Source organism: Taudactylus pleione, unplaced genomic scaffold (assembly GCF_031769625.1).
Source record: "Taudactylus pleione unplaced genomic scaffold, aTauple2 ptg000519l, whole genome shotgun sequence".
NCBI classification, from domain to species: Eukaryota; Metazoa; Chordata; class Amphibia; order Anura; family Myobatrachidae; genus Taudactylus; species Taudactylus pleione.
In genome coordinates this window covers 2,748,171-2,762,435 of record NW_028284921.1, presented here as the reverse complement: position 1 = coordinate 2,762,435, position 14,265 = coordinate 2,748,171, and the positions used below count along the sequence as shown (strand labels likewise).

General features: G+C 41.8%; 1 protein-coding gene across 4 annotated transcripts in view; it reads left to right on the top strand.

Annotated features, from left to right (window-relative positions):
• Window positions 1-14,265, top strand: part of ATP8A1 (ATPase phospholipid transporting 8A1) — a 197,281-nt gene that overhangs the window by 95,713 nt on the left and 87,303 nt on the right. For all 4 annotated transcript variants that reach the window (XM_088450578.1, XM_088450575.1, XM_088450577.1 and 1 more), the window contains 6 exons: window positions 676-748; window positions 4,673-4,778; window positions 5,446-5,528; window positions 10,511-10,560; window positions 10,759-10,828; window positions 12,177-12,261. In XM_088450578.1, coding sequence (XP_088306704.1) covers window positions 676-748; window positions 4,673-4,778; window positions 5,446-5,528; window positions 10,511-10,560; window positions 10,759-10,828; window positions 12,177-12,261 — 467 coding nt within the window. The remainder of the gene's footprint in view (window positions 1-675; window positions 749-4,672; window positions 4,779-5,445; window positions 5,529-10,510; window positions 10,561-10,758; window positions 10,829-12,176; window positions 12,262-14,265) is intronic.

Sequence of the window (14,265 nt, the reverse complement as noted above, 5' to 3'; positions counted from 1 at the left end):
CTTTGTTTTACTTTTGTTTTTCCTTTTTGCTTGGTTGCCCATTTTATCACCCATGCTGCTAATTCGTGAATTAATCGGATTTAGCTCAGCCAGGTGAAAATATGTATGCTCATCTGCAGTAGAGCAAATGCTTGTCATAATAAGGAAAACTGTATTTAAAAGATTAAAAGGCCTCCAATAGCAGTTGCTCCCAACTTATTAAAAAGCTCTAACCCAGATGAAGCATTTAGTGCTGCTCACAAGATTCCAGTCAAACTACAATTGCAACTAGGATATGACTGGAGCATTTCTTTCTCCTTTCATATAATGGCCTGGCAACTGTATTGGAAGTTACCTTACGGATTAAAACCACTGCAGCAGTGCCCGGTGCCTGCTTACCTCTGCAGCAGTGCCCGGTGCGTGCTTACCTCTGCAGCAGTGCCCGGTGCGTGCTTACCTCTGCAGCAGTGCCCGGTGCGTGCTTACCTCTGCAGCGGTGCCCGGTGCGTGCTTACCTCTGCAGCAATGCCCGGTGCCTGCTTTAGTTCCATACCAGTCTGTCTCTAGTCATGTAATCCCAGCCATTGGGGTCTTGTATGTTGGCTCCAGCGGTGCCATTTTTCTGAAAATTTGTGCAATTGTGGAAATTACATAGTTTATTTTATGTGCCTAAAGCAGATTTTCTTATATCCTCAGGCATGAACTGCAGAAGGATGACGGTCAAGGCTTTCATGACACAACCCTACTGGAAAATCTGGAAAATAACCACGTGAGTTCTAGCTTCTGGTGTGCAGGGTTGAGAAGCTTTGACATCCAAGCAAAATATTGGGTAAAATCTGCAGTAACCCATTGCAATCAATGTGGCCAAACCTGGTGAAATTAGCCTTATACAGTATGTCCTGATAACACTGAATAATAATAGAAGTTATATTGTTGCTCATAGTTAAATAGTACGAAGTAAAAAGTAGCTGACCGCTTTCTCTTGCATTTATTCCTCCTTAAGAATTCAAGTCTTTAGAATTCCTTGCCAGTTTTAGATATACTGGATTATTAGGATAATTTGAGCAGGATTTGTTTGGGGTTCGTACCGCCTATAAGTCAGAAAAGACTCAGACTATGAAGCAGTTACTAAAAACTGTACATTAATTTAACATCATGATTATACTCTTTGCAATGTGGATCTTAAAAGGAAACATGAACACGCTTATTTTCTAACTCCATATACATTGCTCTCAGCCATAAACCTAGCGCCTGGCTTGCGTTCATCTGTCTGCCACTTCCTCTTCTCAGTTTGTACACAGCACGTTTTATTGTTTGGCTGTTATGAAATGATGCCGAAGCTCCAAGCAACCTAAGCTGTCAGTTAGCCATACTGTATATCATCATATTTATAAGCTGGGGTTATGTCAGCAGTGTGCAGGACTGAGCTACAGCTACACTGCGCAGAGCATGGTTGTTGCTAAATAAATTGGGCACAAAGGGAGATGGCATGTGCTGCTGTCTGAGAACAATGTAATAAAGGAGGCCTCTGGGGCTGTTCCGTACATCTGGGAATATTCAAAAGTGACTAAGGAGTAAACTATTTAATTATAACTATCATTTTATCAATATGTTGACTGCTGTAGCTGGTGAGACAACAGAGGGCTGTGCACATATTGTACCAATCCATAGTAAGTAATAACAATTGTATCACTACAGTGTGGAAATCAATAATCACGGCAGGGAGAGTTTTCTCCTGTCAGTCATTTCAGAGTTTTGTGGTACCTTTAACTGCAAGATACATGCTAAGATAGTTGAACATTTTAATGCGTTAAATGCTGAAGTTTGCGATTTATTCTGATTTGCTATCAGTAGATAGCATTTTATCGTGGCGAAGTCTCTTCGTACTGAACACATAATTACCAAGTAGGGTAACTTACACACTATTTTCCCTTGTTATATTAAAGTGATTATATACAAATACTATCCATCTGTCTAAATAATTTTTAGATATTTATGTACTGTAATAGAGCGCTACTATCTTGCTTATGTGTTTTTTCTGAATAAGGGTTTGACTATCCCTATTTTAGTACCTGCTTGGTTAAACAGACCATCTCAGTGCCTGTTTACAACCTTAATTGGTACCTACAAAATAACTTACACACTGCACATGCAAAAATGAAAAGCATTATGAAATAATAATAAAACTGAGCTTTTAAATAATGCACAGTTCAGTGTTATGAGCAAATGACTTTCCCGCCTCGCCTGCCAATGGTAGCTTAATTTAACACACTGATTGCCTGTCCATCTGAAGCCATGCTAAAATATTATAACATATCTTTCCTTCATGTTACATATTTGTATTTTGCCATTTGTTTCATCCATATGAAAGGACATAACCGTATTTATTAATCACGGTGCTTTTTTCATTGACATTTTTTGAATACATGTGAGCATAACTTTTTCTATGCAGAGATCCATGTATTCACTGTTTAGGTGCTGTAACACTGCCTGTTTTTATGATCATGCCAGATTTTATATATTAAAATGTGCTTCAACTAAACTGAGCACCTAATAAGCCATGTGTAACAATCTGCCATATAAACCGGATATAGAAAGCAACTGTTCTGGAGCAGCTTCCCAATAAGGTGGTGTGGACCAATTTGATAGCATGTTGGGGATCCCCAATGCGTACAGTGTATTTCATAGTGGACTAATACTTGTGAAACAAAGCCAGATACTGTTTTGGAAGGAAGGTCAATCAAAGTAATTAGCAAATTATCACCTTTTCATGAATATATAAAGACCTTGGACAATATGATTCCAATGTCCGCCAGTGGTTGTAAACAAAACGATGCTAATGTGATTCAGAATTATCTTGTCTTTGTAGGGCACAGTCTTTGTTATTCTAGATACAGATGTGTCCTCATACATCCAGCCTTCTATCGTGTTAAACAGCCCTTCTAATCGCGCCATGTCGTGGAGTGACTCGGTAGCGCTGAGCGTCTTGCTTGCGACTTTTTACCTTCAAATGCGTCAGTTATGTGAATAAGACGCACATGCAGCTTCTTCTGATTAAAATGATATGCAGCATGCCTATGTTCTCTGTGCGTCTGTGGGTGTATCTGCATGCAAAACTCTAAGTTAGTGTTACAGCCGCTGACACTGTAACGTAACATTTCACATGCAGATACACCCGCAGACGCACAGAGGGCCTGATTCAGAGCCGGACGCTCTGAACGAGCGCCCGCTCTGAATCAGGGCGTTTTTTTGGTGCGTCTGTGAGCAGCCATGATGATGGTCGCGATGGTCAAGACCATCGCGACCATCGGGCTTGCGACGAGACCCTGCGGTAGGGTCTCGCTGCCGCAAGCTCTGGAGTGATTTTGGCTCTATCAGAGCCAAAATCACTCCCACTGACATCACTAGTGATGTCAGTGGGGCCGGACCCAGACGGTAGGCGTTCCCATGGGAACGCCTCCGTCTGGGCAGCCACGCCCCGGCACGCCCACCAAAGGGGGCGTGCTGTTACTCACCATCGACAGCACACCCCCTTTGGTGCGAGACCCTGAGCGACGGCTTCCCCGTCGCTCGCCAGGTCTCGCGCATGCGCACGATGGAGCAGCCTCCGTCGTGCGCATGCGCATTTGGGTACCATCGACCCGCTTGCGAGCGGGTCTGAATGAGACCCAGAGAACATAGGCATGCTGCATATAATTTTAATCAGCAGAAGCTGCTTGTGCGTCTTAATCACATACCTTCAAATGCGTCTTATTCGCACAGTTATGTGAATAAGTCGCACATGCAGCTTCTGCTGATTAAAATGATATGCTGCATGGCCTATATTCTGTGTGTGACTGCATCTGCATGTGAAATGCTACGTTAGTGTCAGCGGCTGTAACACTAATGTACTGTTACGCATGCAGATACACCCGCAGCTGCACAGAGAACATAGGCATGCTGCATATCATTTTAATACACAGAAGCTGCATGTGCGTCTTATTCACATAAGCTGACAATAAGACGCATTTGAAGGTAAAAAGTCGCACGGAAGGCACCCTGCACTACCGAGGCACATGGAGCTCCCGTATTATGTGTGGCGGGACTTGTAGCGAATGGAGAATAGATGTATGTGGACACATCTGTATCCCAAGGGAAAGATCTAAAAGCAGATAATAGTGCACATTGTGTATTGGGGATATCAGTTTCCTGATATATAGATGTGTCCTCTTGTGCATCGCGCCATGCCATTAGCCGCGTACGCTACACTACACCATGACACGCGCTGCATTCGCACCATGCAATCCTTTGAAGTCGCGGGTGAGAACGCAGCGTGGATACCCGTTCGCGAGTACGCACCTCGCGCCATGCGTAGCGCGATTGCTGCACAAGCGGCAAGGATGCAAGGACACATTTGTAATTCAATTGCACTCGACTTATTAAAAAAGTCAAACTTTGGACATTCATTCCACCGATGTCTGTTGGTGAGATCAAGCAATAGTACTAAGAGTTTGCGAAGTACAGATGGTAATAAAATACTTAAGTACTTCTGTTAAAAATAATAGTTTCTGATAAACAAAATATATATGCACATGAGAGCAAAAGCATTCTCCTTGTTAAACTTGTACTATTAATCATTCCCAGCTGAGCAGTTAATTAAATTTTAAGTGATTAACTGTAGGTGGTTTCATTTTTTGTAACGTCTGTTTTTCAGCCCACTGCCCCTGTGATATGCGAGTTTCTCACAATGATGGCAATCTGTCATACTACTGTTCCAGAACGTGATGGAGACCATATCGTTTATCAGGCGTCATCTCCTGGTAAGTCCTGCAGACAAGGACTAGTGAATTCCTTTTCAAGCAAACACTTGTTTCCCTTGCCCACTTGGTCTGTCTTTCAATGTGACTTAAATGAACAGGCCCATCCACTCCTGTCACAGTACTTATTTACAAAGTCTCCTATAATGGAATACATAGGACACTGAAGCAAAACAAACCTGATGGTACATCCTCTCTATAAACGGCTTCAGAAATCTCAAACTGTTTGAGCTGACAGATCTTTATGGAACAAAATTATATACCTGAAAGTCAGATAACAACATGACAGTGACATGAGCTATATGCAAATGTGTTTTTTTTTTTTTTTTTTTTAAACAAAACCTGGTTTTATTTTCACTTAACCAAACCTTTAAATTAGAGTTAAAGTACAATAAGTTGATGATTTACATATTTACTTTCCAATCACAGAATGATTTATATTCAGCGACCTCCAATGCATGGCCATCCATAGACTATGGTGAATCCTTAGAGTATGTAGTTTATATATTACAAATTCATAAATCTTAAACATTCAATTGTTGGCATGAGAAAGCTTTGTATCCAGGAAGCAATGGAACGTTCATGTACTGTGCTCTGAACAAGGATTGATTAACTTATCTTTTAAAACATTGTTTGAATGTTAAGGTAACCGTACTGTAATATTTTGCAGATGAAGGGGCCCTTGTAAGAGCAGCGAAGCAACTGCGTTTTGTCTTTACTGGAAGAACTCCTAATTCTGTAATAATAGAATCGGTAAGTAAGTTGTTCCTTATCTTAGAACGAGGAATTAAAGAGGATATTGTTTGTGTGTTATGATGGGTACATACCTGAAAGATATATCTGCAGATCGAGTGATCTGCAGATATATCATTAGATGATGGTCATTCATACACACTGAACAGCAATCATCTATCCGGCAGCCGCGGGTCTCGCTGACAGGAAGGTGGGTCAGGGTCGGGCCGACCCCCTCCCTGCGGCTGCCGCTGTATGTGTTCGGGTGGTCTGCAGACCCGCCCGTACACACTTGCCGATGGACAGATATGTCTGCAGACCGCCCGTACACACTTGCCGATGGACAGATATGTCTGCAGACCGCCCGTACACACTTGCCGATGTACAGATATGGCTGCAGACCGCCCGTACACACTTGCCGATGGACAGATATGTCTGCAGATATATCTGTACATCGACTGTGCAGCACAGCCAATGCGATATCTCTGTGAACGACGCGGTTCACAGACATATCATCTGATGGCCAGCAGATATATTGGCTGATCATTTGTTCGGCCAGTGTGTACCCAGCATTAGTCCTCTCAGTGACGACTAAAGGAACACATTGTTCAAAAGTTACTGTAATCATTTGCAAGTTGCTGTTGCTCTTTTGTTTAATGCTGGGTACACACTATACAGATATATCTGCAGATGATGGTCGTTCATACACACTGAACGGCCATCATCTGTGTCTGGCCGCGGGTCCCGGGGGGTGGGGCGGGGGCGTGTCCTGTCCCCTTCCTCGCGGCCGCCTCAGTGTGTACGGGTGGTCTGCATACCGCCCGTACACACTTGCCGATGGACAGATATGTCTGCAGACCGACCGTACACACTTGCCGATGGACAGATATGTCTGCAGACATATCTGTCCATCAGCTGTATGGCACAGCCAATGCGATATGTCGGTGAACGACGACGTTCACAGACATATCGCTGGTACACACTGGCCAACGGGCAGCAGATATATTGGCCGACCAGTTGATCGCCCAATATATCTGTCAGTGTGTACCCAGCTTTAGTGGTTCTCTCTGTTCACGACATCTCCATCCATGGCTTAGTAAATAGACCCTAAAAGCTGTAAAGTGACTGTTAGGAGCAGATTGGTTGGTACTTTATATCTCACAATTTTCTCTCCCCAAGTTTTCATGAATACCCCACTATGTAAGGGTTTTGTACACTTGAGTGCTCCATTCCCATCTTTGATACTATGGGCGGTATCCAATTAGCCCCAATATTTTTTCAGGGGCGAAAAATGTGGATTATTCGCCAATTTTTGGTTTGGTTGATTGACGGTTATAACGACCAATCACTCTTCTTCTATCAATTGGAGAAAAACTGTCCAAATTGAATGGCGTTTGTCACTGCAGGGCACTGATGGAGGCTGTAGAGGATAGTATAGGGATAAGTAAAGCAGCATGAGAGGCTGTATAGTAGAATAAATGAAGGGAGGAACAGGTTGGCATATAGTGTTTGTGCCATGCACTCTCCCTTCTCCTCCTGCACTGCCAGAACACACAGTACACAGAAACGTGAGACTGTGATATATTATTTTGGCAAGGAGAAGTAATTATCTGGAAGTAATGCTAACATGCCGACATCATGTTTTACATTTATAATTGAGGTAAAAGTATATTGGGAAGCCATGAAAGCCTTCCCATCTGCAACCCTCTCTATTTTCACCTTCATATAAACTGATTTTGTCATTTATCAGATGTGTCAGGAGATGGGTTACAGATGTAAGGCTGTTGCTGGCGCTCTACAGGCAGGAGGCTCCACAGCTGTACAATGGATCAGACAAGAAAAAACTGTGACAATGTTTTTGGCAAATAATCCCTTTAGGTGGCCATAGACTGTGCAATTATGGAACCGATCAGCCAGTTATTGGACTGAGATATAGGAGTAGACTGGTGTATTTGTAGAGGTGTTCCATCCTGTGTGGTGAGGTACCCAGACATTTCCACTCTGCAACAGGATTTCATCTTGCACCATTCCTGAGAGTACATTGGGTCTCTTCCTATCCGTTTCATGGGATGATTTTGTTCTTCCAAATGCAGGCAGTGGAGAGGCACATTTCTTGGCACAGCTTAAGCATCTTCAAATGCACAAAAGTGCCACGTGTTGTAAAGAAACTCCTGACGAATTAGCAAATTTATATACTCCTAGAAGCAACCAATGAAGTCTCAATTACATACTGTATGTGCCATAGTCACTTAATGTAAAATACGTATATACATATGTGTAGAGTCACTTAATAGGACTCTGAGCCACTACCTGTGGCCCAGTAATGCCCGATTGTGCAATGGCATGGGGTATATTAATGTCTGCAGTTGTGCGGGATGGGATTCACCACCATTCTTCCACAAGAGTCACTCAAGTGGCACCTAGTTGATGGTTTGTAAAAATGCCATCTCCTTCATTATGACGTATCCTATAATACTGAATTGGGTTTGGATATAATGACTTAGAAGGTCATGAAATATAGATAACATAATTGTCATGCTCATTAAAGATATGATGTAGTATGGGATGGAGATGATCACTTGCTACCATGTAGTAAAGACTGGCATTGATCTGGCCTTCTAATGTAATGACTCTACTTCAGCAAAGCATTTTTTAGGTTGGCACCACATGTGCAACTGTCTGTTCATGGACAGTAGTGAAGCATGGTCCATCTGACCATATTACTCCCTCCGTTGTGTTATGGTACATTGTCTGTGCTCTTTGCGCCACTGAACTTGTTGTGATGAGTATTTTGCTCTGCAACTATGATGCCCTGATCTGTGGAGTCCTCACTGTACTGTGTGTGATACTGGCTGCATGTGCCATGTGTTGAAATTTGCAGTCAATTAATCACACTCCCATTTAATGCACACAGGATAAAACAATGTTGAAGTGTACTGTAGGTGTTTGCTCACTGCTGTCCTTTGTTTATGGAACGTTTCTCCATGCCGACATCACCACGTCAACCTTGGTTCATGAAATCTTGCTAGTTGAGCTAATTTTTTTTTATTTATTGTTCTTAAAAAACAAAGTGTTTAATCCTGACACTGGACCCCATTCAGAGTCTCTCGCTAGCGCTGTGCGCTCGCAAGCGGCCCAATGGTTTGTGTACGGACATGCACACGCTTCGTTCTGCTCATGCGCGAACTACTCCGTGCAATCGCAGGCCGTTCGCTCGCCCAGCAAAGAGAGCCCAGTGAAATGAGTGACAGGAGAGGCTGTTTGTGGGTGGTAACAGGGGCAGGACACTAATAACGGGAGAGTGGAGGTGCGAACGCAGGCATGCCCGAGTGTTTCAACTCCGTTTTAGAGGCATGCATAATTAACACGCAGCATCATAGTACACGTCACATGCCTGTATTTTACACTGAAGTCCTTGCAGTGCTTGCGGTAGGGTAAGGCAACCACAAGCGCTACGATTGCTTCCGATTGTCGATGTACCAATGTTTTATACACTTCCTGGAGATGACATGTGCTGGTGGGCGGCTCTGCCTGTGGATTGGGCGTACACTGGCCGCTCGCTAAGACATGGTGGGTGTGCTTATGACTTGGCGAGTGATCGTTTCCCGTGGCGTCACTTTGACAAATTTGCATACGCTGGGGGCGAGCGATCGCATCTAGCGAGAGACTCTGAATGAGGTCCACTATGTTTTAGGCCATAGGGTTTAGAAATGTATGGGGTACAGGTGCAATTTATTTCTCTCTGGAATAGTTTCCATATTTATAGTGCTGGCAACTATTTTAAATACACTGTTGCAATTCTAATTTAGGAACAATGTGGGATTTAATTAAACATCCTCTATAGCAGGCAAAGAAAAAGCGTTATTTGTCATTAATTGGAACAGTGTGTTAAGTGTATACAAGAGGTATCCTTTCTAATAGTCTTTGTTTTTGGTATTGACAAGATATCACTATCTATCCGCTAACCTACTTCATAGTAATCTCTCCAAGAAACTGGGATTATATTCTCTTTCTTGGAAGGTCTGCATCATGGTTAAGACGCATGCTTCACATAACTTATCAGGCCATCAGGCCAAGTCATTGTCTCATCCATTCCACAGAAAGTGGACTGCTAGGTAAACCTGTGTATACTACAGCAACAGCTTTCTTTCAGTTGTCTAACAATAAATAGCCAGAATTAATTTACCATCTTCACAAATGAGAATAATGGTGGAGTATAAATTACTCAGCAGCTAAATTTGGTCATGGATCCAGTTCAGAACATGCCCAATAAAAATGAATGTCCCACACAAATTTGAGGTATGAATAGTGATTGTTTGCCAATATAAAACCATTTTCAGCAAACATGAGAAATGTTTGCCAGACTAAAGGCGCACTTAGTCCCCCAAATCTCATGTTTTTGGACATCAGACTTGGCAAAGAATTCAGCTTTTGCTTGCGGTGTAACTGTAGTACCTAAAAAAAAAATAAAGTCCTGTTTGTTGTGGCCAGGATATTCCCCTTAAACCAGCCTAGTAAATAGCAGCAGTATATAACCCAGGTATCACAGCCGTAAAGTGGTTTATTGGTCACTATATTTAACACTAAAATAAAAAAATCTACTGAAATTCTCTGAATGCAACTTCATTCATAAACCTGGTGATAAATGTTCTGAGCTGGCACAATCGGCAAACACAGTTTGGCCACACATAGGAAGAACAAACTTCAATCACATGATACTATGTAAAGCCTTGATTGGTTGCACTTGCTTATATACCTTGGACATGTGTCATGGGAGAAAAGGAAGAGAATATTGTCACTTCTTATGATCTATTTACAATGCTACTTTGATAGTGACGTTTGGGTGATATTATTAACAAATCACAGGTGTCTGCCCCTCTGTTACATTAAACTATTAAAACAGTTGGGCAGTTAGTGTATCACAAATGAACCTTTTAAACAATAACTATATTGAATATTTGTTTCATGTGGACACTGATCTCTTTATTTGAAATCTCTTTCAGCTTGGTCAGGAGGAAAAGTTTGATTTGCTAAATGTGCTGGAATTTACAAGGTAAAACTTATGTCTGGACATGTTCATTTGTATTATGTCAATTGCATTTTTAATGTTTAAAGTTTTTTTTCTTTCTTGTGTGTCCCATAGATCCAATATTAGTAAATAAAATATAAACGTGTATAATATAAATATGAGCTGAGTTAATTGTATCAGTACTCTTTGGAAACATTGTGTTACATAATTCTTTTGTTGCAGTAATCGAAAACGTATGTCTGTGATCGTTCGTAACTCATCTGGGAAACTGAGATTGTACTGCAAGGGGGCTGTAAGTAATGTACACTGCAATGCAACTCAGTCTTCCATACACAGTGTTCCTTCATCCTTGCCTGTATGCCTGGGTATGCTGATCTGCCTGTTCACTTGCTTTTACCATGCCTCTTATTGCAGTTTTATTTCCATACTGCCTGGCCATGGTGTCTGTGTGTAGCCTTAGTGGGCAACTACCATTAATATATTACATTTCATTTCCAACCTAAAAAACAGGTCTCATCTTAGCTATATTTGTAAATGTGCTTTATTATTATTATTACTATTGTACTTTATTAATAGGGCACCACACGTGGTCTGCAGCGCCATACAGATGGCAAAACAATAAGACAGTACAGTACAATACAGTGGACAAGTAGTTGGCACTACAAATCTCAACTCAGTCACTGATGCAAGGGGTGCAATAGTATATAATATACATGTATATTATTGCACCACTCTATTAGTAGTAATGTTTTTATTTCTTTAATGCACAACAGTCACCTTCACACATTGGCAGTAGTCTTGTGGGCTAACCCATATTCCTGAGGATGGAGCCTATCCATTCACTTGTAACCATGGGCACATCACTCAGACACTTCCCATTGGTGTCGCTGGTTCCTAAAGGAGTTCACAGGCTTCATTCTTCTGAATATTGGTAGATAAATATTTGTTTTCATTGTTTAGATCAGCGCTGAGGAAGTTTCTCAGGAGAAAGGAACTTGTCTGTTTTGTTGATACAAGCTTGTAGACTGGGTTCTATAGAGTCCATTGGATTTTATTAGTAGACCGGGAACGACAATGAAAAGTCTTTGTGAGCCACAATATAAAACGATTTGCTTCCAGCCTAACAGCTGTCTATATACAAATTAAAGTATTGAAGGGATTCTAACCCTATATATTTTTATCTTGCCCTCGTATTTGTGTAGTATAAATTTTAAGGTGTAAAAAAAAATGTCCACAAAGTAGCTTGTTTGACATTAAATTGTTTTATATTCCTTATATATTTCACCAGATATTGCTACATGTTTATGTGCACATTTTGCAACATAAAACGCCATAAATATCCCAACTCTGTGACCTCGTTGGGGACATGGCTGTGTCCAAAGGTGGCACACACAACTGGATTAGTTTGCTCATAACCAGCACAGATGTTTAATATAAGCCTTTATCTACCAAATGCATTGCTATGATGGGTACAGATAAGAACAGAGCTTTTTTTTGTTAGTGTTCGTTTCAGTCCTGCAGTTAATTTGGCTGCTTTTATGTAACTTCCCCCATGCTGATTGGCAATTACTTATATTTTACAGTATGTTGTACATATTCTGCAAATATAGTTTATGCTGTTTTCTTTTGGTTAAATATAGGATACGGTAATTTATGACCGTCTGGCTGAAACTTCAAAGTACAAAGAAATTACACTAAAACATCTGGAGCAGTTTGCTACAGAAGGTAAGCGTAATAATGGACAGAATCGCTCTCTGTTTATGGACATCTTACCTCTTGGAAAACCTGCTTAATTGACTTATGATGGCTAAAATAATGGAGAGTAGATCAGACTCACTTGGCCACGTGATGGAAAATCGCAGTACTTCGCTACTTGGGGTGGACTGCAGGATTTTGGCCGCATGATGGGGGATTACAGACTCATTTGGTCACGTGATGGGGAATCACAGACTCATTTGGCCACGTGTTGGAGGATCATAGACTCACCTGGTCATGTAATGAGGGACCACAGATTTGGCCACATGATGGGGGATCACAGAATCACTTGGAGACATGTTGGGGGATCACAGACTCAGTTAGACACACGATGGGGGACCACAGACTCACTTGGATGCACGGTGTGGGATCACAGACTCACTTGGACGCACGATGGGGGATCACAGACTCACTTGGACACAGAGGGTACTTAGAAGAAAAAAGAAAAGGAATGATCAGGCACTAGAATGTGCGGTTTTCGCCTTCATTCCCAACCAATGAAATAAGAGGGCCACAAGAAAAATTAAGCCATAAATGCTGCCTTTTATTTAAGTTGCTGTGTGGAGGATATGTTGCCCAATCTGAGAATTAGTGAAGGATAATACATCCAAGTGACAATGGCTAGAGAAGGTATGGATGCAGTAGAAGTACATCCTGCCTTTGTAAAGTTCTGTCATCAAGGCCAGAGCCAGTATTCCTAAGACTATTTGTCCTGGACATATACTGTTCACTATAATTCTCTTACTAAATGCAGTGAATGCAGCTTCACTTTGTCATCAACTGGCTGTTGATAAAAGATGGTAAAATAAATGTCCTGGTTAAGATGAAATGTAGATACTACAAAAAGAAATGTTGGTAAAAAAGAGCTCTTCGTGTTATTGTGCCTGTAACTCTCCAAACTTTTCACCTTCAAATGCGTATTCACAAAGCGGTGCAAATAGGACTCACAAGCTTCTGTTGATTAAAATGCTATGCGGCATGCCTATATTCTGTGTGCCAGCGGCTGTAACACTGTAACGTAGCATTTCGCATGCAGATACACCCGCAGTTGCACACAGAGCAGAGGCATGCCGCATATCATTTTAATCAGCAGAAGCTGTTTGTGCGTCCTATTGGCACCGCATTGCGAATAAGACGCATTTGAAGGTGAATAAAAACACATTTGAAGGTAAAAAGTTGCACGAAAACACGCTCTGCGCTACCGAGTCAAGCATGGCATGGCGCGATTAGAAGAGCTGTTTAACGTGCAAGGAAGTAAGATGTATGTGGACTGTGATGGATTGAAGGTTCTGTGGATGGAATAGTGCTTTATGTAAATTTTGTAACCTTGAATAGGCTGGGATTATTTGAGAAGACGACAGTAGGAGGTCAATGAAGGCGTGCAGAACATAACGTCATAGGCCATTTTTCATAAATACTTCTACGCTGTGCTTTTTAAATACTTTACTCTTTTTAATTATATATATGCCTTTATTTGTAGGCAGTAGCATCCTATCTATCACTAAATGATTGGAGAAACTTATGATCCAGCCCTTGTGTACAAATGTTACTTCTTGCACCTATCCTTTTTGCATAATATGGCGCGAGACGCCTGGTGGGACTTGAATGCTTCACCACGGGTAGCGATTCCTGTGCTTGGGTCATTTTTAAGTGTTTCTTGTTGCAAAGGAATTGGAATAAATCACTCATATAGGACCTCAGGCTATTGCCTGCTTACCCCTATTATGTACTTTTTTTTCCCCTTGAATTTTGTGTCCATTCGCTAATAGTGTGCCAAGGGCCTAAATCAGAGTTGTACAGTATTACAAAGCAGCAGGGAAGTGGCTGTACAATTACTGCAGCAGGCGGCATCTGGTGTAAATAGACTCCTCCTGACAGCATCACAGATCCAAGTGCTGCATCCTAAGACCCTGAGGTTACTCAGATTACCCCTCCGTAGCCAAGTCCAGGGATTGTTTTCTGCAACGGAGGTCG